Here is a 24,309-nt window from a genome sequence, read left to right on the forward strand (position 1 = left end):
AGGCGTGAGCCACTGGCACCCAGTTCTAATTTGCCAATTTCATACATGTTTCCCTGCCAATCACCCTCCGCCCCCCATTTCAGTAATTAAATGGTAAACACTTTTCATTTTCTTTTGTTTCCTGACCTTGAGCTAGTGATCCTCCTGCCTTCACTTCCCTCAGGTATTACCCACCACACCAGATATAAGTGCAGTTGAATAATCAAAGGCAAGCATTCCAATATGCAAAGTTTTAACAAATTTCAAAGACAGGGCTGGCACTTGCCTTGCATGCTTGAGGCCCTGGGTTCCATTCCTTGGCACCACATAAGCAGGAAAAAAAAGCCGGAAGTGGCGCTGTGACTCAAGTGGTAGAGCACTCGCCCTGAGCTGAAGAGCTGAGGGACAGTGCCCAGGCCCAGAGTTCAGGCCCCACTACTGGACCCCCCCCCCCAAAAAAAAGACAGCTGCTTAAGCCATATAATTAAAATAAAGTAATCCAAAAAGATACTTAAGAGACCTACAGAAGATGAGCAGTAATCCCAAGCCATGGAGAAAATACGATCCCAGAGAATGCTGGTGTGACTATTACCCCTCTGCCTTTGTGAAAGAGTATGTAAGGGGATGAAGATAAAGATGGTATAACTTGCCGGGCGCTGGTGGCTCAAGCCTGTAATCCTAGCTACTCAGGAGGCTGAGATCTGAGGATCGCGGTTCAAAGCCAGCCCGGGCAGGAGAGACCGTGAGACTCCTATCTCCAATAAACCACCAGAAAACCGGAAGTGGCGCTGTAGCTCAAGTGGTAGAGCGCTCGCCTTGAGCTGAAGAGCTCAGGGACAGCACCCAGGCCCAGAGTTCAAGCCCCACGACCGACAAAAAAAAAAAAAAAAGATGGTATAACTTTCGCCAGAACTTCCATGCATGAAGAGAAAAGCTCAAAGTCAAGAATGATACAGGAATAAGTAGAAAAATTTCTTCCTAATATATGTTGTATTCTTTGGCCATGGAGTCACTAACTTTACATTTAAACTAATCTGTATTTCATATTGATTATATGACATGACCTATCGAGGACTAGAATCTAACATAGTGAAATTAAATTTTCAAGCAATTTTAACAGTCACATGTATTTATATATACACACAAACACACCATGTATACATGACATACTTATACAGACATAAAGGTTCTCAAATAGAAATAAATTAAAAATTAAGTTTAATTTACTATATTGTTTGCTTCTTTAAAATAACTAAAACAACTTTAACCAATTTCTGGAATTCTTACAGAAATGATTCTGTTTACTGCATGTTTTTCTTTATGCTAATTCAACAAATCCTGAGTTTTGCTTTTCGTCTGTGGTTAAATATATATCACCCTAAGTAAATAAAAAATATTGAAAATAAAGTTTACGCCTTGGTGTTTAGTTATTTGAAATTAGGTTTTCATTTAAAATAGTATGAGTAACATTTATATCACATTACCCTTTATCTCTGCTTTAACTTGGCCTGTGTTCAATTGATAAAGTGAACCCTTACTTCTGAACAAACATCTAACAAAGCATTACTTAAAACACTTTATACATGAATAATTTATCTCTTTACAATCCAGAAGTCTTGCATGTCAGTATAATCTATAGCTTCTGTATCATCACTTGAAATTTACCTGAAAAAGAAAGCATAAGTCATTGATTTTTAGATACAAGGAAAACAAGTCCATACATCAATTTTTCTGTGCCATTTAGGAAGCAGATTCAATCAACAAACTTGCCGTGTCAAAGATCTTTCTACACCCCTCACCAGTGCTCAATAAAATCAATTCCATTTTTACTAAATAATTCTCTGGCTTAGAAGTAGGTGCCTTTCTTTTTTGTAAATCCCACCTTCTGGGTAGTTTATTGCTAATTATCACAGTAAAGGCAAGGTAATACAAGGAAGCACAAGTAAATTTTATTCCTAGTTAGCAGCCCCAGTGAAGAGATCTTAAGGAAATTTAGTGACCAGTTGGTTTTATTTAGCTTTATATACTATATATATTTTAAACTCTAAAAACTAAAAAGTATCAGCTGGCCTTGGTGGCTTGCACCTATAATCCTAGTTACTCAGGAGGCTGAGACTGGAGGACTACAGTTCAAAGCCAGCCCAGGCAGGAAAGTCCATGAAACTCCTCCATTTAACCACAGAAAACCAGAAGTGGAGCTGTGATAGCTCATGTGGTAGAGCACTAGCCTTTAGTATAAAAGCTCAAGGACAGTGCCCAGGCCCAGAGTCAAGCCCCATGATAAAGAAAGAAAAAAAAAAAAAAAATCTGGGCACCAGTGGCTCACACCTGTAATCCTAGCAACTCAGAAAGCTGAGATCTGAGAATCACAGCTCAAAGCCAGCCCAGGCAGAAAAATCTGTGAGACTCTTATCTCCAAATAACCACCAGAAAACTGAAGTGGCTCTATGGCTCAAGTGGTAGAGCACTCATGCCTTGAACCGAAGAGCTGAGGGACAGTGCCCAGGCCCAGAGGTCAAGCTCCAGACCAACCAAAAAGAAAAGGAAAGAGTTTGCCAATTACAAAGTATTCCCATGCTCCACCTGGTCCTGCATCCCCCTGCAGATTATTCCACCAAGACCTTTTCTGTTCTGTTTTGTTCTGTTTGTGCTGATGTTGGGGCTTGAACTCAGGACCCAGGTGCTGTCACTGAACACTTCTTTTGCTAAAGGCTAGCAATCCACCACTTGAGCCACAGCTCTTCTTGTATTTTTTTTGGGGGGGGTCTGGTCATGGGGCCTGAACTCTGGGCCTGGGCACTGTCCCTTAGCTCTTCAGCTCAAGGTTAGCGCTCTACCACTTGAGCCACAGCGCCACTTCCGGCTTTTTTCTGCTTATGTGGTGCTGAGGAATCGATCTCAGGGCCTCATGCATGCAAGACAAGAGCTCTACCACTGAGCCACCTTCCTAGCCCCTTCTTCTGGCTTTTTGGTAGTTAACTGGAGATAAGTAAGACTCTCACGATGGATTTTCCTGCCCAGATGGGCTTTAAACCATGATCCTCAGATCTCAGCCTCCTAAGTAGCAAGGATTATAGGCATGAGCCATCAGTAAGGAGCCTCTACTGTTTATCCAAGGGGTTTGAATACCAACATCCCGGTTCACTGGGGAGACCAAGCTAAAGTTCCTTCCTCTCTACTTACTAGTGTTCATTCTTTTTGAAAAAAAAGGTTGTCTTATAGAATTAAATTTCTTTGGATTTTCCAAAATCTTAGTCAATTACTAATTTGAAAATAGATGAAGATGAATATAGTATGGCATATATTACCACATTAAGTTTAGTGTCAAGTTGACACTAAGATGAATGTTTTGAGTTTTCAATTTCCTCTACATTTAAAACACAAAACGTACCTAAAAAAAAAATCCCTAAAAATATTTTAAGTAGAATCCAACTTTCAACTTACAGGCAGGCATTGAAGACACTTCTGCTGTTACAATACTTTTTATCCCCAAATTCGATAAGCCACCTCTGATTAAGCCACATGTAAATGCCAGATACTGAAAGAAAAAAAAAAAAACAGTAAGGACTCACTAAATGAGAAAAGTATTAATAAATGTAACATTTAGTTCAAGCCATGTTATCAACAAGTCATCGCTAAATTAAGTATGTAAGTCATTGCTGTCTTTTGTAGAAAGGTTGTGAAAAGCTGGGAAGGAAAGAGTACAAACGTCTAGTTCTAGCTAATCCAGAAGCTGATGTAAAAGAATCTTTATTTTTTGTGGGGGGTCCGGTTGTGGGGCCTGAAATCTGGGCCTGGGCACTGTCCCTCAGCTCTTCAGCTCAAGGCTAGCGCCCTATCACTTGAGCCACAGTGCCACTTCTGGCTTTTCTTTTTCTGCTTATGTGGTGCTGAGGAAGTGAACCCAGGGCTTCAGGCATGCAAGGCAAGCGCTCTACCACTGAGCCACCTTCCCAGCCCCTAGAAGAATCTTTTCAACCCAGGAATTCCAGGTTAGCCTGGGTAACAAAGTCAAGCACCATCTTCCCCAGCAAAGAAAGGAGGAGGTAAGAGTTTCATGGCCTTTTCTGACAGGCTGTGAGACTCTTATTTCCAATAAACCACTCAGAAAACCAGAAGTGCCACTGTGGCTCAAGTGGTAGAGCGCTAGTCTTGAGATGAAGAGCTGAAGGACAGCACTCAGGCCCAGAGCCCCACAACTGACCAAAAAAAAAAAGGCTGGAAATGGCAAGGTGCTGGTGGCTCACATTTGGATTCCTAGCTATTCGGGAAGTTGAGATCTAAGGATCTCAGTTCAAAGCCAGCCCAGGCAGGAAAGTCTGTGAAACTCGTCTCCAATTAAACACCAGAAAAACCATACCTCAAGTGGTAGAGCATTTGCCTTGAGCTGAAAGGCTCAGGGACAGCACCCAGGCCCAGAGTTCAAGACCCACGCCAAAAAAAGAAACAAACGGGGGCTGGGAAGGTGGCTCAGTGGTAGAGTGCTTGCCTTGCATGCATGAGGCCCTGGGTTCGATTCCTCAGCACCACATAAGCAAAAAGAAAAAGGCCGGAAGTGGCGCTGTGGCTCAAGTGGTAGAGCGCTAGCCTTGAGCTGAAGAGCTGAGGGACAGTGCCCAAGCCCAGAGTTCAGGCCCCACGATGGGACCCAAAAAAAATAAAAAAAATAAACAAACGCTGGGTGCTGGTAGCTCTCACCTGCAATCCTAGCTACTCAAGAGGTTGAGATCTGAGGATCACAATTCAATGCCAGCCAAGGCAGGAAAGGCCATGAGACTCCTATCTCCAATTAACCACCAGAAAACCGAAAGTGGAGCTGTGGCTCAAGTGCTTGCCTTGAGCTGAAGAGATCAGAGACAGCACCCAGGCCCACAATTCAAGCCCCACAACCCCCCAAAAAAAGCCCCACAAAAAAAAAAAAAAAAGCTGGAAATGGAGTATGGTTCTTTCTTTCTTTCTTTTTTGGGGGGGGGAGGTGGTTCGGTCATGGGGCCTGAACTCTGGGCCTGAGCACTGTCCCTCAGCTCTTCAGCTCAAAGCTAGCGCTCTACCACTTGAGCCACAGCGCCACTTCCGGCTTTTTTCTTTTTGCTTATATGGTACTGAGGAATGGAACCCAAGGCCTCAGGCATGCAAGGCAAGCGCTCTACCATTGAGCTACCTTCCCAGCCCCAGAAATGGAGTATGGTTCAAGTGATACAGTGCTAACTAGACTTGATCTAAAAAGCTCAAGGACAATGCCCAGGCTCTAAGTTGAAGTACTGTCCCTGAGCTTCTTTTGCTCAAGGCTAGTGCTCCACCACATGATCTACAACTCCACTTCTGGCTTTTTCTGTTTATGTGGAACGGAGGAATCAAACCTGGGGCTTTGTGCATGTAAGCAAGCACTCTACCACTAAGCCACGTTCCCAGACCCTCCCCTCCTTTTTTTAAGTAGTCTAACTTATTAAATACCTTGGATGCATGTTCTAAATACTGTTTTCCTGAAGACATCTGAGTTAGCAGACGAAATTTGTTGTCCTGAAGTACATAGATGCCCTGGTTTCAAAAAACAATACGAATATATATAAACATCCAAAGTTAGTATAACCTATAATCCCTAAAAAGTATCTTATTCCTTATAAAACAATTTAAATGTTCTAAGACATAAGTCATGAGTTCAATGTTTGATAACATTAATATATTTACTGGATAAATCTATACATTGAAAATTAAAAGATGAGTGAAACAGTCCCTCTTAAAGAACTTAAGAAAACCAGGTGTTGTGGTATATACCTATAATACTAGCACTCAAGAGGCTGAGGCAGGAGGATGTAAAAGGGATCTCAAAGATGTACTTCAGTGGTATGGAATCTCAGGGTTTTATCCCTGACAGCACTGAAAACAATAATGAGCCAAAAACAACATAGAACCAAGAATAGTGGCTCAAGCCTATAATCCTAGCTACTTGGGAGGAAGAGACTGGGGATCATAGTTTAAGAACAGACTAGGCAAAAAGAAGTTTGTGAAACTCCATCTCAACCAATGGCTGTGCAGAGAAGTATATACCTGTAATCCCCACAGACACAACTAAACACAACTAGGCGGGTCATAGACCAGTCCAGCCTAGGCATAAGAAGCAAGACTCGGGCTGGGAAGGTGGCTCAGTGGTAGAGCGCTTGCCTTGCATGCATGAGGCCCTGGGTTCGATTCCTCAGCACCACATAAGCAGGGGAAAAAAAGCCGGAAGTGGTGCTGTGGCTCAAGTGGTAGAGCGCTAGCCTTGAGCTGAAGAGCTGAGGGACAGCGCCCAGGCCCAGAGTTCAGGCCCCATGACCAGACCAAAAAAAAAAAAAAAAAGAAGCAAGACACTAGACTGAAAATTACCAATGCAAAGAGGGGCTGGAGACATGGCTCAAGTGGTACTATATCTACCTACTAAGCACGAGGACTTGAGCTTAATGAGGACCATGATAATACAAATGTCAGCAAATGGAGTATCTTTTTCCTGTTATCACTTTAACTAAGTCCTAAAGCCCCATGCCAGTGGCTCATGCCTGTAACCCTGGTCCTCGGGAGGGTGAGATCTGAGGATTACAGTTCAAGTCAGCTAGTTTCAGGAAAGTCCTTAACACTCCAGCAAAAAGCCTGAGGTGGAGCCATGGCTCAAGAAGTAGAGTGCTAGTCCTGAGCAAAAGAGCTAAGGTGCAGCCCCCAGGCCCTGAGTTCAAGTCCCAATACTGACACACAATAAAAAGTTAAGTCTGCTGGGCGCCAGTGGCTCACACCTGTAATCCTAGCTACTCAGGAAGCTGAGATCTGAGGACCAAGGTTCAAAGCCAGCCTGGGCAGCAAAGTCCATGAGACTCTTACCTCCAATAAACCACTAGAAAACTGGAAGTGGCGCTGTGGCTCAAGCGGTAGAGTGCTCTCCTTGAGCTGAAGAGCACAGGGACAGCGCCCAAGCCCAGAGTTCAAGCCCCACGGCTGACCAAAAAAAAAAGTTAAGTCCTAGCCAGGTGCTGGTGGCTCATGCCTGGAATCCCAACTACTCAGGAGGCTGAGATCTAAGGATCACAGTTAGAAGATAGCACGGGCAGGAAAGTCCATAAGACTTTTTTTTTTTTTGTCAGTTGTGGGGCTTGAACTCTGGGCCTGGGCACTGTCCCTCAACCCTTCAGCTCAAGGCTAGTACTCTACCACTTGAGCCACAGAGCCACTTCTGATTTTCTGGTGGTTTTATTGGAGTTTCACAGACTTTCCTGCCCAGGCTGGCTTTGAACCGCAATCCTCAGATCTCAGCCTCCAGAGTGGCTAGGATTACAGGTGAGAGCCACAGGCACGACTCCAGAAGACTTTTATCTCCAGTAAACGACTCAGAAAAACCCAGAAGGCATTGTGGCTCAAGTGATAGAGTTACAGCCTTGAGCAAAAGCAGCTCAGGTACAGCACCCAGGCCAAAAGTTCAAGCCCCAGGGCCAAGGAAAAAAAGATAAAGCACTAGCTACAGTTTTGGGTAGGGGGTGGGGGATATGTAAAACGTATGCCTTTAGTGTTTGGCATACAGAACCTTTAAAAGAAAGAAATGACAGACTGAGTGTCAGTGGTTCTCGCCTATAATCCTAGCTATCAAGGCTGAGATATGCAGATCATGGTTCAAAGCCAGCCCCTGCAAGAATGTCCATGAGACTATCTCCAATTAACCACCAGAAAACCAGAAGTGGCGCTGTAGCTCAAGTGGTAGAGCACTCCCCTTGAGCTGAAGAACTCAGGGACAATGCCCAGGCCCAGAGTTCAAGCCCCATGACTTGCAAGAAAGAAAGAGAGAGAGAAAGAAAGGAAGAAAGGAAGGGAGGGAAGGAGGGAGGGAAGGAAGGAGGGAGGAAGAGAGAAAGAAAGAAAGAAGAAAGAAAGAGAGAGAAAGAGAGAGAGAGAGAGATGACAGTAGCCAGGAGTGATGGTTCAAGCCTATAATCCAGCTACTCTGGAAATGGAGAGAATGATGAATGACATCAAGGCTAGCTTGGGCAAAATGTGGCACTCTTTCTTTTTTTTTGTTGGTTGTGAGGCCTGAACTCTGGGCCTGCGCGCTGTCCCTCAGCTCTTCAGCTCAAGGCTAGCACTCTACCACTTGAACCACAGCGTCACTTCCGGCTTTTTCTGCTTATGTGGTGCTGAGGAATTGAACTCAGGGCCTCATGCATGCAAGGCACGCACTCTACCACTGAGCTACTTTCCTAGCCCAAAATGTGGCACTCTTATCTGAAAAATACTGAAAGCAGACTGACTGAGGATATGACTCCAGCAGTAGAGTGCTTCCCCAGTATATGCCCTGAGTTCAAGCCCTAGCACTGCAAAAGAAATTTAAAAAGAAAAATTAGGGCTGGGAAGGTAGCTCAGTGGTAGAGTGCTTGCCTTGCATTCATGGGGCCCTGGGTTCAATTCCTCAGCACCACATAAGCAGAAAAAGCTGGAAGTGGTGCTATGGCTCAAATGGTAAAGTGCTAGCCTTGAGCTGAAGAGCTAAGGGACAGCACTCACGCCCTGAGTTCAGGTCCCATGTCCAACAAAAAAAAAAAAAAAAGAAAGAAAAAAAAAAGAAAAATCAATGGTAGTAATAAACAATGCAAGGGATATTTATTTAAACATGCTCTAAAATTTATTTTGTTATTAGCAATGCAAGAATTATTTAAGTTGGGGGGGGAGGGGGGAGGCTGGGAAGGGATGTGAAGGGTAAACAAAGGAGGAGGCTGCAATGCTTGGTAAGAAATGTACGCATTATCCTGCCCATGTAATTGTAACCCCTCTGTACAGTATGTTCAAAAAAAAAAAAAGAATTATTTAAGCTATTTAAACATGGTCTATAAATGTAGAAATTACTCTGAAGATATAAATGTGGTATATGTGTAGTTCTGTATATTATCACCACTTTTAACTAAATTCAAAAAACAATTGTCATTTTGACATTTGATACAATTTTAATTTAGCTTGGATAAATGGGAAAAGTGGCTTAGTCTTCATTCACTTTACTAAGAAAAATACTTATTAATACCTGGTGATTTGTCCTTAGATTGTCTATTTGCTTCCTGAATACTGTAGTCCAAAAATCTTTACATACGAACTTCATGATGTCCAACTCATCCTTGAATCTTGCAGTATCTTTTGTAAACCTAAAAAGATCAAACACAAGTAACACAACGCATTTCTTCCAAAGAAACAAAAGGAAAGATATCTTTCTCACTTTCCCCAAGAGAAAACCAACTGCTTTCATTCATTCACAGCTGCCTTCGCAGCTCTAAAATTTACTGAGAGTCACAAAGTTATAAGTATCAAGTAAAGTAGATCCCACCTTCATCAATTCACATGTATATATTATACACCTACAAGTGTGTTGGCAACATTTAAACCAAAACTGTAGCTACAATTTAATCTCATAGATAGAAAAGCTCAGTAGAGGGCTGGGAAGGTGGCTCAGTGGTAGAGTGCTTGCCTTGCATGCCTAAGGCCCTGGGTTCAATTCCTCAGCACCACATAAGCAAAAAGAAAAAAGCCGGAAGTGGTGCTGTGGCTCAAGTGGTAGAGCGCTAGCCTTGAGCTGAAGAGCTGAGGGACAGCGCCCAGGTCCAGAGTTCAGGCCCCACGACCGGACCCAAAAAAAAAAAAAAAACTCAAGAGATAGCACTCAGGACCAGCACCCAAAAAAAAAAAGGAAAAAAAAAAAGGGAGAAACGACAATTGAATTATTTCAATACACCAATATTTTCAGAGAAAATCATCTTAAATGTACAAAACATTTTTTCTATAAATATTAAAACAAAGTGTGGAAGATGGCGACGGGGCAGTAGGGAAACGCCACAGCTCTCTCCAACCAAAAAGAGAGTTCGAGTTCCAACCTTTAATCTCCCCAAGAGACCGACAACAACAAAAAGACGAACACTCAGAGAAAAACCAGAGGTGGAAAATAACAAAAAAAGAAAGAGAGGAAAAGAAGAATTTCAGAACAGAGAAGAGCGAAGACCCCTCCCCCAACCTTTACTGGCCGCGCGGCAGTGCGCCAAGCCGCCGGCCAGCCGGCCCGGCAGGGGCTGCCGGAGCCACAGAGACACAGGGGGCTGCTTGCAGATCACCAGGTACCGGACTGCAGAACAGCGGATCGCCAGGAACAGAGAAACCTACCAGCCGGGAGTCTCCAGGAGGATCCCACCCCACCCATCACTCTCCACCGGAGCGGAGAGGCTCCATCCCACCAAAGCCACCCGGCACCAGCAGCGCCACAAAGGGACCTGTCGCGATCGCAACGACCCGGCGGGGGGCCGCCCAACCCAGCCCGCAACCACCCCAACTGAACTCGGACTGCAACAACAACTGACGGACTGCAACAACAACTGACGACCTACAGGGTGAGTACCCATCAGGGGACAGGGAATCCATCAAGGGAGACCAGAGCTGGAGGGAATCCCCAGACCCTGACCTAGACTCCCTACCCCAACACCCGGACCACAGGACCCACTAAAACTGGGAACTGTTCGAGAGCCCCACCAGCCGGTGGAGCACACTCTGCTGGCCAGGCCAGAGCAAGAGCGCCCCGGGAAGGGAGCTTAAATGCTCAAGCCAGGAACAGTGCCCCTGGGTCAAGACTACCAACAGTAGAAGAAATTTGAACTGTGTCCTCCAGGCTGCATAACCAAGGTGGTATACACATTAGCACAGGCCTAACGAGCGCGCTCCAGGCTGGGGCCGGAACCAGGCCAGGGGACCGGCGCCTGAACAAAGCAAAAAGGGTCAGAAGTGGGGCTGTGGCTCAAATGGTAGGGTGCCAGCCCTGAGCTGAAGAGCTGAGGGACAGCACCCAAACCTAGAGTTCAAGCCCACAACCAGCCCAAAACAAACAAAAACACATCAGGAGCCCATAGCAGACTCCAGTATTTGGGAGAGTGCATCCAGAGCATCTGATCTTCCCAAGAGCACCCGCAGGAGCAAACACAAGCAGTCTAGGCTGCTCAACCCTTCCAAAGGCGGGAATTGCTACAGCAGAGAGCTGAGAATCCTAAGTGAATAGCAGCTGGAAATAGGCTCCCAACAGAATCCAGATCAGACACAGACTCTCTCTACCAATAGAGAATCAGCAACCAAGCAAAGACAGACACACCAAAACAAGATTGAAGAGCAGTCTCCTGAACCCCCATGCGAAAATCACAGAGAAAAATCACAAGGTTTACCACTACCCAGGACAGCAAGCTCACCTCAAAAGCCAGCAGCCACGCAGGGGAGAGCCCCAGTGGGAGCAAAGCAGGAATGGAAGACAAAAACTACATCCAAGGGTTGCTGGAGGCAATGACTCAAGAAATAAAGCGAGAAATGGATCAGAAATTGAAAGAGCACAAGGATGAACTATCAAAAGATATACAGGATATCAAACAAAAATTGGATGCAAAAATAGAAGCTGCACAAACCTCAGTAAGAAGTGAGATAAACGCCAAATTAGAGGTAATGCATACTGATATCACCTCATTGAGAGGTGAGATCAGTACTCTGAGAACCAACATTGAATCCATAAAGGGATCCATTTCCATCATGCAAACTACAATAGAAGCCACGGTCAACAGAGTGAATGAAATGGAAGGTAGAGTGTCAGATACAGAAGACAGAATACACCAACTGGACCAAAAAGTGACAGATATGGAAAAATCACTCAAATTAAACCAAAGGGAAATTCAAGAGCAAGCAGATAATGCTAAAAAATTTAACCTTCGCATAATCGGAGTGGACGAAGGTGAGGAATTCCAGAGCAAGGGAATGCAACACCTATTTAACAAGATAGTCAATGAAAATTTTCCCCACCTCAAAAACGACCATCTTAACTACATCACAAAAGCTTATCGAACACCCAACAAGCAAGATCCCAGGAGAAACACTTCTAGGCACATAATAGTAACAATGATGGATCTGAATAATAAGGAAACAATCCTGCATGCAGCAAAAATGAAGAAGGAGCTATACTACAACGGGAAAAAAATTAGAATCACTGCAGATCTCTCCACACAAACAATGAATGCAAGAAAAGCCTGGGAAAGCACCATACGAGCCCTGAGAGCCAATAACTGCCAACCCAGACTGATATACCCGGCAAAGCTAGCATTCACATTCGATGGAGAACTGAAAACTTTTAATAGCAAAGAAAAACTAAATGAATACATAAACATTAAGCCAGCATTACAAAGAATTCTAAGAGGGGGGACACAACCTGAAGAAAGCAACCAGGAACTGGGACCTGCCCCAAACAGGCATTACTCAAAGTCTAACTGAGCAAGCACAGGAGGAAAGGAAAGAAGAAAAACTTAGGAAAACGGAATGGCAGGGACAACAATGCATCTCTCTATACTTTCTCTTAATATAAATGGGCTGAATTCGCCAATTAAAAGAAAACGAACTGAGGACTGGATCAGAAAACAAGACCCATCCATCTGTTGCCTTCAGGAGACCCACCTCTCAGCCAAACATACAAACAAACTCAGAGTGAAGGGGTGGAAAAGGATCTACCAATCAAATTCCCCCAATAAGAAAGCAGGTGTAGCTATCCTGATATCTGACAAAATAAACTTTTCATTAAAATCAGTACAGAAAGACAAGGACGGACATTACATATTAATAAAGGGAACAATCCAAGAGGAGGATATAACCATCATCAACTTATATGCCCCAAATATCGGTGCACCCAGATATGTTAAACAAATGCTCTCAAACTTACAGAATAAAATAGATCCCAATACGATAATACTAGGAGACTTTAACACGCCACTCTCACCAAAGGACAGGTCTACCAACCAGAGGATTGGCAAAGAAGCTACCGAATTAAGTGAGGCCATACTTCAAGCGGAATTAACTGACATCTACCGAGTATTTCACCCTAAAACAACACAGTACACATTCTTCTCAGCAGCTCATGGAACTTTCTCCAAAATAGACCATATCATAGTTCATTCAAGGAACTTAAGCAAATACAAAGGGATCGACATAATCCCCTGTATCCTATCTGACCACAGTGGAATCAAGCTAGCTCTCAATAACAAAGCATACCGCAGAAATTTCTCTAATACATGGAAATTGAACAGCACACTCCTTAACAAGGCCTGGGTAACAGAAGAGATCAGAGAAGAAATAAAGCATTTCCTAGAACTCAATGAAAATGAAAACACCTCACAAAGAAACTTGTGGGACACAGCAAAAGCAGTCCTGAGGGGCAAATTTATTGCCCTCAGTGCCCACATCAAGAGAATGGAGACAGACCAAGTAAATAATCTCATGTTGCAACTAAAACAGCTAGAAAAACAAGAAAAAATGGGACCTAAAGCTACTAGACGAAGCCAGATAACCAAATTGAGAGCAGAGATTAACCAATTAGAAAATCAGAAAACCATAACCAAAATAAACCAAACAAAAAGCTGGTTCTTTGAAAAAATAAACAAAATTGATGGCCCGTTGGCAAGATTAATTAAAAAAAGAAGAGAGGAAACCCATATTAATAGGATTAGGGATGCCACGGGAAACATCACAACACGTACCCAAGATATCCAAACAATTCTAACAGACTACTTTCAAAAGCTATACTCTCTAAAGGAAGAAAATCTGGCGGAAATGGATGCATTTTTAGAGAAATACAAGTTACCCAAACTGAGCAAAGAAGAAGTTAACCAATTAAATAAGCCAATATCCTATAATGAGATACAGGAAGCTATCAAAAGTCTTCCAACAAAAAAAAGCCCAGGACCAGATGGATTCACAGCAGAATTCTATAAGACCTTTAAAGAAGAACTAATACCCATACTCCTCAAGCTCTTCAGAGAAACAGAGAAGGAGGGAGCTATCCCAAACTCATTCTACGAAGCCAATATCACACTCATCCCCAAACCAGGCAAAGACCCAACCAAAAAGGAGAATTACAGGCCAATCTCCTTGATGAACACAGATGCAAAGATCCTTAACAAGATTCTAGCTAACAGAATCCAGAAACACATAAAAAAAATAATACACTATGATCAGGTAGGCTTCATCCCAGAGACACAGGGATGGTTTAACATACGTAAGTCAATAAATGTAATCCAGCATATCAACAGAGCCAAGGTCAAGAATCACATGATTATCGCCACAGATGCAGAAAAGGCCTTTGATAAAATTCAACATTCATTCATGCTAAAAGCTCTGGAGAAAATAGGAATAGAAGGAACATTTCTAAAAACAATAAAAGCCATTTATGACAGACCAATAGCCAATATTATACTTAATGGGGAAAAGCTACAACCAATCCTCCTAAAAACAGGAACAAGGCAAGGATGTCCACTGTCTCCACTCCTCTTCAACATAGTCCTAGAACCCTTAGCCAGGGCAATAAGGCAAGAAAAAGACATTAAAGGGATCCGCATAGGGAAAGAAGAAGTGAAACTATCCCTTTTTGCAGACGACATGATACTATACCTCCACGATCCCAAAAACTCCATCCCCAAACTTTTAGAAATCATAAGTCACTTCGGCAAAATAGCAGGATACAAAATAAACCCACAAAAATCAGTTGCCTTCCTATACACTGATAACGCACAGGAAGAGAGGGAAATAAAGGGAGCAACCCCATTCACAATAACCTCCCAAAAAATAAAATATTTAGGAATTAACCTAACCAAAGATGTAAAAGAACTATTTAATGAGAACTATAAAAAGTTAAAGAAAGAAATTGCAGAAGACACTAGGAAATGGAAAGACCTCCCATGCTCCTGGATAGGCCGACTTAATATAGTAAAGATGGTGATACTTCCAAAATTAATATACAAATTCAATGCAATTCCTATTAAAATCCCAATGACGTACATCACTGAAATACAGAAAACAGTCCAAAAATTTATATGGAACAACAAAAGACCTAGAATAGCCAAAACAATTCTAGGGGATAAAGACAATATGGGAGGGCTATCCATGCCGAACTTCAAACTCTACTACAGAGCTATAATCACAAAGACAGCATGGTACTGGCACAAAAACAGACCCGAAGACCAATGGAACAGAATAGAAGACCCAGATATAAATCCACAGGCCTACAGCCAGCTGATATTCGACAAAGGAGCCAAAGACATACAATGGAAGAAACACAGCCTCTTCAACCGCTGGTGCTGGGAAAACTGGGCAGCCACATGCAGAAAACTAAAAGTGGACCCCAGCCTATCACCATGCACCAACATCAACTCAAAATGGATTAAAGACCTTAACATTAAACCTGAATCTCTGAAACTACTGCAGGACAGAGTAGGAGAGACACTTGAACTAATAGGCACAGGAAGGAACTTCCTGAACAGAGTCCCAGGGTCACAACAAGTTGGAGAGAGACTCGACAAATGGGACTACCTTAAAATAAAAAGCTTCTGCACAGCTAAATCTATCGCAACTAAGCTAGAAAGACAACCAACTAATTGGGAAAAAATATTTACCAGCAATATATCAGACAAGGGGTTAACATCCTGTATATACAGGGAACTCAAGAAACTAATCCCTCCCAAACCTAACAAACCAATTACTAAATGGGCAAGGGAACTAAAGAGGGACTTCTCAAATGAAGAAATAAAAATGGCAAAGAAACACATGAGGAAATGTTCATCATCCCTGGTGGTGAAGGAAATGCAAATAAAGACAACCCTGAGATACCACCTTACCCCAGTCAGAATGTCCCACATCCACAAATCAGCCAACGACAAATGCTGGAGGGGATGTGGAGAAAGAGGAACCCTATTACACTGCTGGTGGGAATGTACACTTATACAACCACTTTGGAAAGCAGTCTGGAGGGTCCTTAGAAAGCTAAAGATTGACCTCCCTTACGACCCAGTCATACCACTTCTAGGCATCTACCCTGAACAACAGGAACCAATATACAAGGACACGTGCACCTCCATGTTTATTGCAGCACTGTTCGCAATAGCTAGGATATGGAAACAACCTAGGTGCCCCACCACAGATGAATGGATCCAAAAATTGTGGTATCTATACACAATGGAATATTATGCAGCCATTAGAAATGACAAAATAATGGCATTTGCAGGGAAATGGATGGAGCTAGAAGGAATCATGTTGAGCGAGGTAAGCCAAGAACGAAGAGACAAACGGTACATGGTCTCCCTCATAAGTGGATGCTAAATCCAAAAGGTTAGTGATACGACAAAACTAACAGGACTTAAGAAACAAAGAACTCCCGCTCATCTGGTTGAACCACTACTAAATATCCTCATGCTGCTGATCACAAATATGGTATATAACATGTGAACACTGTTATATATTACAGACTGTGGTAGACAATTTGCTCCAGGGAAGTTAGAATGAACTTGTGACTTTGAAATTATGTAATCATTTAATCACAATCAAAAAAAAAAAAAAAAAAAGAACCTCGGGGAAGGGAGGGAGGGAGGGGATGGTAGGGGGAAAACAATGGAGGGGGTAACAATGTTCGAGAGGAAGTGTACTCATAACCTCACTCATGTAACTGTGACCCTCTGTATAGTAGCTTTACAATAAATAAAAAAAAAAAAAAAAAAACAAAGTGTGAAGCCAAGGATGGTGGCATGCACTTGAAACTGAAGCACTCAGGGGCTGAGACAAGAGATTTTCAAATTCAAAGTCAGTCTGGACTGTACAAGACTCAAAAAAGAAGCAAATGAAAGCAAAATTTGATTGGATTAAAGTAACACCAAACTTCTGGTTTGGTTTTTTTTTGTTTTGTTTTGCTTTTGGTTTTAGGTTATTTAGGTGTTGAGCCCAGGGCCTTGCAAAGGCCAAGCACAAGCTCTACAACTGAGCTATACCCACATCTCCCTGAAAAAGAAATTCAATCTGCGAGTTAAAGAACAGGAATGAATTAAAATGAGAATTAAGATAAAAAAAAAATCTTTTAAAATGGACCATCTGTATTCACAACCTACCTGGAAGAAAATTTTCAAATCCATACTGCTCACCTTTCTATCAATCCTTGTCCCACTCGAAATCCCATGTTTTCCAGCTTAGTAATACATCGTCCATTTTCCTATTAAAAAACAATAATAAAAAGATCAGGAAGAGTGCCCAGGCCCTGTGTTCAAGCCTCAGAACTGGCATACTGTCATACTGACATATATACATACATACACATCTAATTAATTTTTTTTTCCTTGTTGTTGGGCATGGGGCCTGAACTCTGGGCCTGGGCGCTGTCCCTCAGCTCTTCAGCTAAAGGCTAGCGCCCTACCACTTGAACCTCAGCCCCACTTCCGGCTTTTCCTGCTTATGTGGTGCTGAGGAATCGAACCCAGGGCCTCATGCATGTGAGGCAAGCACTCTACCACTGAGCCAACTTACCAGCCCACATAAACTTTAATACTTTCAGAATGTCAGAAAGTTGGTATCCAAAACTTGTAGTAAAGTTTTGGTTAAAAATATGACTATATATTGGCTGGAAATTCTACTAGCCTAAAAAATACAGGAGATTGGGCTGGGAGGGTGGCTCAGTGATAGAGCATTTGCCTTGCATGCATGAGGCCATGGGTTCGATTCCTCAGTACCACATAAGCAAAAAAGAAAAAAAAACAGAAGTGGCGCTGTGGCTCAAGTGGTAGAGTGCTAGCCTTGAGCTGAAGAGCTGAGGGACAGCACCCAGGCCCAGAGTTCAGTCCCCACGACAGGACCAAAAAAAAAAATACAGGAGATTTTTTTTGGTTGGTCGTGGTGTGGGCAATGTCCCTTAGCTCTTCAGCTCAAGGTAACTGCTCTACCACTTGAGCCACAGTGCCACTTCTGGTTTTCTAGTGGTTTATTGGAGATGAGTCTCCTGGACTTTCCAGCTTGGGCTGGCTTTGAACCTTGAGCCTCAGATCTCAGCCTCCTGAGTAGCTAGGATTACAGGCGTGAGCCACCAGCACCAGGCAAGATTTTCTATTTTAACAATATGTTTAAAGTAATTGAGGGGCTGGGAAGGTGGCTCAATGGTAGAGCACTTGCCTCGCATGCATGAGGCCCTGGGTTTGATTCTTCAGCACCACATAAGCAGAAAAAGCCAGAAGCGGCACAGTGACTCAAGTGGTAGAGCGCCAGCCTTGAACTGAAGAGCTGAGAGACAGTGCCCAGGCCCAGAGTTCAGGCCCCACGATAAACAAAACAAGTATTTGAAAACTCCTACTGGGGAGGATCCTAAGGAATGAGTCATATGTGGAAATCTATGACAAATAATTCATGCTTAACAATCCAGAAAGCTTACAATATGAAAGAAAGATTGCCAGGTGCCAGTGGTTCACACCTGTAATCCTATCTACTCAGGAGGCTACGATCTGAGCAGTATGATTTTGAAATCAGCTGGGGAAGGAAAGTTCATGAGACTCTTATCTCCAATTAACGTTAAAAAAACAAAAAACAAAAAACCTGAAATGGAGCTGTAGCTCCAAGTGGGAGAACACTAGCCTAGAGCAAAGCAAAGAAGCTCAGGCCCTGACTTCAAATCTCATGTCCAACCAACAAAAAAGACAAAGAAATAAGTATTATAAATGTTATCAATTTATGGCCAGTACCTCACATTTCTTTTTTTTTTGTCGGTAATGGGGCTTGCACTCTCTGGACCTGGGCGCTGTCCCTCAGCTCTTCAGTTCAAGGCTAGCACCCTACCACTTGAGCCACAGAACCACTTCCGACTTTTTCTGCTTATGTGGTGCTGAGGAGTGGAACCCAAGGCCTCATGCATGCGAGGCAAGCACTCTACCACTGAGCCACCTTCCCAGCCATGAACCTCACATTTCTTAAAGTGGACTTGTAGATTTCTACTTTTGCCTTTTGCAAAAAAAAAAAAAGAGGTGAAATAATTCTGTAAGCTTTTTTTTGGTGCTAGTAGTAGTGCTTGAGCTGGAGTCTAGCACTGTTCCTGAGCATCTTTTGCTCAAGGCTACCACTTAAGACACAGTTCCACTTCCAGCTTTTTGGTGGTTAATTGGAGGAGGTAACAGTCTCACGGACTTTCTTGCCTGCTTTAGATTCAATCTGTAATCCTGCAATCTTAGCCTCCTGAGCAGCTAGGATTACAAGCCTGAAACACCAGCACCCAGATTTTCCAAGTATTCTTTAAGATGCAGTTCATAAACTTAATAGTATTTTTGTTGTCACTAGATCTGTTAGTAAAATTATTAGTAAAATTTCTGTGTGCCATGAAGTGTGGATACAGCTTGAATGTGTCCCACAAGGGTTTCTGTATGAAAATTTAATCCATACATATGGATCAGAACTGGAACACTTGCCTAGTATGTGAGGCTGAGGCAGTAAGACAAAGTTTAAAGGCAGTCTTGGCAAAATGGGAAGATGAAGAAAAAGGAGGAGGAGGGGAAAAAAAAGAGAAAGGGGGAAGAAGTGTGACTTGAGTGGTATAGCTTGAGCAAAAAAGCTAAGCAAGAAGAGTTCAAACCCTACTACAGGCACAAAAACAAACAAAAAATGTTAGTAACACAATCCAACTATGGTGCTTAGAGGTGAGGCCTTTGGCAATTAATACTATAGCTGTCAGGGTGGAGCTCTTGTGATTGAATACTTGTGGCTTCTAGGAACCTGGTACCATGGAGAACACAAACATTCCTGTCTCTCATGTGAAACCCTGTGCTACCTGGAACTCTTGACCTTGGACTCAAACCAGGAATTAAAATAAACCTTTTATAATAACGTACACTGTCAATGGTGCTGTTATTAGCATGAAAAAAAACAGACTAATAAAAAAGTGGTTTTGTTTTGTGTGTATGTGCTATTACTTGGCCTTGAACTCAGAGACTCATATTCTTGCTTTCTTTTACTGGTTTTGCTCAAGACTGGCACTCTTCCACTTGAGCCATAGCTCTACTTCAATTTTTTGCTGGTTAATTATAGATAAGAATCTCATGGGCAAAAAAAAAAAAATCTCCTGGGTTTTTCTGCCCATCTGGCTTTGTATCACAAGCCTCAGACTCCTGAGTAGCTTGGAATACAGGTCTGAATACAGGTCTGAGCCACCAGTGCCTCACCCCAGGAACTTTCACATATTTATTTTCCATAAATACCAATGCTACTTGCTAGAAATCTCCATTTTTCTTCTCTACTTCATTATATATCTTTAACTTTTTTTTCATCCATAATTTTGTGTGTGATGTCTCAACATCATCAAGTGTCATAGTTCTTGGTGTGTCTTAGTTGATGACCATTATATTCCTTGAGACATGGAATTGTTTTGGTCTTCCTTTGATAATCCCATCTAATCTTAGGTATCATCTCTACACATACTTCAAAAAGTATCATAGACCCACAAAGCACACCCCAAAGACCCTTGACTTTAAGCTTCTAGTCTTCCTCACACTAACACAGTCTCCTTACTATCTCTTAAACAACCTTTACAGTTTTTGTCAAAAGGTTATTATTCTTCCAGATAATCACATGATGAGCTCCATCATTTCCTTCCCGTCTTTGCTCTCATTAGGACATCTCAATGCAGTCCATCTTAACCATCTTCTTTAAAGCTGCAACATCATCCCCTTTCAGCAACTTTCCATCTTAGTACCAGTCAATATGTGTTCCTCAACCAGCAACATAAGCATCATTCAGTAACCTGCTGAAAACCCAAATTCTTTCCTACTTTCAAATCGTTGAGCTAAAATAAATTTGATGTGGGGGTTGTTTTCTGTGTTTTAACAAGCCTTCTAAACCCAATTCTGAAGCTGGATCTGGAGCTCAATGGTAGAAATCTTGTGAGGCCTGAGTTTGATCCCCTAACACTGTAAAAAGTAAATGGATATAAAATAAAAGTGATCCTAGGCCCAGCACTGGTGAATGGCTCACACCTGTAATACTAGCTACTCAGGAGGCTGAGATTTGAAGATTACGGTTCAAAGCCAGCTCAGACAGGAATGTCCATGAGACTCTATCTCCACTAATTACCAGAAAACCAGAAGTGACCCTGTAGTTCAGGGACAGTGCCCAGGCCCAGAGTTCAAGACCCACGACCAACCAGAAAAAAAATTTTTTAAGCCTTAAGTAGAGCTTGTGGCTCAAGTAGTAGAGTACTATCCCTGGGCAAAAGAAGCTCAGAGAAGGTACCTGGGCCCTCAATTCAAACCCTAGGACTGGCACAACAACAAAAAAAGTGCTTCTGGCCAAGCACTGTTGGCTCATGCTTGTAATCCTAGCTATTCAGGGGGCTGAGAGTTGAGAATCGAAGTTTGAAGCCAGATAAGCCGATGAGACTCATATCCAAGTAAACACCAAAAAGATGGAAGTGGAACAATGTGGCTAAAGGGCAGGGTGCTAAAATTGAGCAAAAAAAAAAAAAAAAAGGCTCAGGGGGCTGTGAATATGGCTTAGTTGTAGAGTGCTTGCCTAGCATGCATGAAGCCCTGGGTTGGATTCCTCAGTACCACAGAAAAGGCTGGAAGTAGCCTGTGGAGCTGTGGCTCAAGTGGTAGAGTGCTAGCCTTGAGCAAAAGAAGCTCAGGAATAGTGCCCAAGCCCCAAGATCAGCACGTTTAAAAAAAAAAAAAAAAAGTAATTCTACTTGTCAGTTATGATGCTCTTCAAGGGACAATCTGCTTTTTGTGAAATTACTCAGGAATATATTCATTAACACAAAAGATTCTGTTCCTTGTTCATTCACTTTGGCATTTTTCAGTGCTTCACCAGACACACCAATTAAAAAAAAAATCAATTTAGAAATATTTTATCCATGAACCTTTTTTTCCTCTTTAAATGCCAATACTGGGACTTACACTCAGGGCCTGGTAGATGGTCCCTTAGCTTTTTTTGCTCAAGACCAGTGCTTCCATGGCTTGGGCCATACCTCCATGAACCTTCTGAGATTCATTTCCCATGGTGCCAAATCATTCAATATAGTTTGAAATCATTTACATAGACATTTAGTGTCACCTCAAGATTTATGAAAGTTTACTTCACTTTTCTGAAAGACTGTGAAACTTTAACCTAATTGTTTCTTAGTGAAAAAAAAAAAATGAAAAGTAGGGCTGGGAAGGTGGCTCAGTGGTGCTTGCCTTGCATGCCTGAGGCCCTGGGTTCGAGTCCTCAGCACCACATGAGCAGAAAAAGCTGGAAGTGGCGCTGTGGCTCGAGTGGTAGAGCGCTAGCCTTGAACTGAAGAGCTGAGGGACAGTGCCCAGGCCCAGAGTTCAGGCCCCACGACCGACAAAAAAGAGGGAGACGGAGGGAGGGAGGGAGGGAGCCGGCTCGCCCGGCGGTGCGGACAGGCTCCGTCCACCAGGCCGGCGGCATCCGGCGGCGCTCGGACCGGGGAACGTCCGAGAACGAGTCGCCGTGGCCAACTCACCACCTCCCCGTGCTCAGCGGACTTGTACACTCCCGACACCATCTCGTTGTGGAGCAGCAAAAACAACGCCTCGTCCGCCATGTCTTCCCGATGCTTCCGAGCTTTGGGTTCCGGCTCCCGTTTGGGCCGGCGCTCGAGCGGCCCGGCCCGCCGCCCGGCTCCCGGTTGCTAGGACACCAAAGAAAGCTCCCGGGCTTCCCCCAGGCCTGTGCTCAGGGAGAGCCGGCCCCGAGGGCCACCGGTCCCCAGGGCCACCGCGCCCAAGGGTCGAAAGACGTCTGACAGCCGCACTGAGAACCGAGACTCCGGATCCGGCCCCGGGGCGGAGTAAAGCGGGGAGCGGGAAAGGGGGGGCGGGGACGAGCGGCGTGTGGCCACTTCCGGTCCCCTCTACCCCGGCATTCCTCCAACTCTATGGTGGTGGGGGTCGCTCTCCCAGCCCGCCTGCCCTGCCCTCCCTGACTCGCCCCCGCCTGGCTCTCCCTTCGGGAGGAAGAGCTCCTTGCGCAGGATAGAGTGGAGCTGACAGGATCCAGGGGAGATGGTAAATCTAGACGTGTCTCGTCTGACTTTCCTTTGCTCCTTAGGTAGACCAGTTGGAAAAGCTGAATCCTGGGCGGTACAGCTCCAGAGGTGGAAGGCTTGCTTAGCGCGAATGCTGGGCCTTCGGGTCAAGCCTCAGTGCCCACAAGTCAAACAGAAAAGGGAGCAAAGCTGGCCCGGATGCTCCCGGGTTTCAAGTCGTGTTTCCCGCCATAGGTTCTTTCATATTAAAAGTTGTGAAGAGACATTCTGGCCGAGAACCGAGTCTCCTCCTGCCTGGGCCTCTCAAGCGTTGGGAATCCGCGTGTGCACAACCACGCCAGCACTGAAATATTTATGAGGGAAAACTTCAAAATTTTTTTTTTGGTCGGTCGTGGGGCTTGAACTCTGGGCCTGGGCGCTGTCCCTCAGCTCTTCAGCTCAAGGCTAGTGCTCCACCACTTGAGCCACAGTGCTTTTTCTGCTTATGTGGTGCTGAGGAATCAAACCCAGGGCCTCAGGCATGCAAGGCAAAGCACTCTACCACTGAGCCACCTTCCCAGCCCTCAGGTATGTTGAGATAGCATACCAACCCATATTAGATTCACGTCCATCCCAGGGGATCAGCCTGAAGCAAGCGGAAAGATTATTATAAGGTTTATTAGAGGGGCCATATCTCCCAGAAGAGGGAGCACATGGCCCTGTCCCTTTCCAGGTGGGGGGGGGGCCAGAAATGAGGTAGGTGGGTACTCTCTTGGCTCTGGGCAGAGAGAGGGAGTGGCCAGCTGTAGGGCTGGAATTCCAGGATGGGGAGGAGCTCAGGTATGGGTGGAGCTGAGGACTAAAGGTAGGCCTAATGCTAACAGATTCTTTTTTTTTATTGTTCTTATAAAGGTGGTAACAGGAGTTACACTTACATAAGTCAGGTAGAATACATTTCTTTTTGGATCCCATCCCCACCCATAAGTTGTACAGTTCATTTTCAATATAGTGCCTAGTGACTACCACTGCTGCATTTGTTCACCCTTTGTCCCTCTGTATCTGTGATACTCCTTACACTCCCCAAAACAGATAAATGAACAAACATGACAAAAAGAAAAGAAAAAAAAAAGCAACAACAAAGTAAAAAAACCTCGTTTCCATTTCCTGGAGTTAATTTTTTTTAAATATTATTTTATATGATCAGGCATTGTGCCTTTGTGTTCTTCTACTGAGACTATCCTCCTTTGGTCTCACTGTGTGTTAATGTCTAGAGTCCTGTGTAATTTGTCATGTCTCAGTGTATTTTAGATCTAGCTTCCACATATCAGAAAAACTGTGGGCCATTTTTCTCAATTTATTCTAGATCCATCCATTTCCCTGCAAAAGACATGATATTATTCTTTCTAATGTCTGTGTAAAATGCTAATATATATACACATACTACATTTTTTTAATCCATTTATGTATTGTAGTGCATCCAAGCTATTAAGACCAGGGGTGCAAAAAGA

At 43.6% G+C, this 24,309-nt stretch overlaps 1 protein-coding gene across 1 annotated transcript; it reads right to left on the bottom strand.

Annotated features, from left to right (window-relative positions):
* Window positions 1-1,074: 1,074 nt before the first annotated feature.
* Trappc6b (trafficking protein particle complex subunit 6B) lies at window positions 1,075-22,600 on the bottom strand. The gene is made up of 6 exons (XM_042677842.1): window positions 22,298-22,600; window positions 16,947-17,014; window positions 9,011-9,128; window positions 5,434-5,517; window positions 3,424-3,517; window positions 1,075-1,644 (listed from the first exon to the last, which is right to left on the bottom strand). The coding sequence occupies exons 1-6, from the start codon at window positions 22,376-22,378 to the stop codon at window positions 1,613-1,615; spliced, it is 477 nt and encodes a 158-aa protein (XP_042533776.1). The 5' UTR covers window positions 22,379-22,600; the 3' UTR covers window positions 1,075-1,612.
* Window positions 22,601-24,309: the final 1,709 nt, after the last annotated feature.

Source organism: Dipodomys spectabilis, unplaced genomic scaffold, assembly GCF_019054845.1.
Source record: "Dipodomys spectabilis isolate Male_0828 unplaced genomic scaffold, ASM1905484v1 ptg000042l, whole genome shotgun sequence".
NCBI classification, from domain to species: Eukaryota; Metazoa; Chordata; class Mammalia; order Rodentia; family Heteromyidae; genus Dipodomys; species Dipodomys spectabilis.

Excerpts from the sequence above, each read along its gene's own strand:
- Trappc6b (XM_042677842.1), bottom strand. The coding sequence starts at position 22,378 with ATGGCGGACGAGGCGTTGTTTTTGCTGCTCCACAACGAGATGGTGTCG. Across the intron at positions 5,518-9,010 it reads ATCTAAGGACAAATCACCAG|GGCATCTATGTACTTCAGGA; the intron begins GTATTAATAAGT and ends TTTTGAAACCAG. Across the intron at positions 1,645-3,423 it reads AGTGTCTTCAATGCCTGCCT|GTAAATTTCAAGTGATGATA; the intron begins GTAAGTTGAAAG and ends TTTCTTTTTCAG.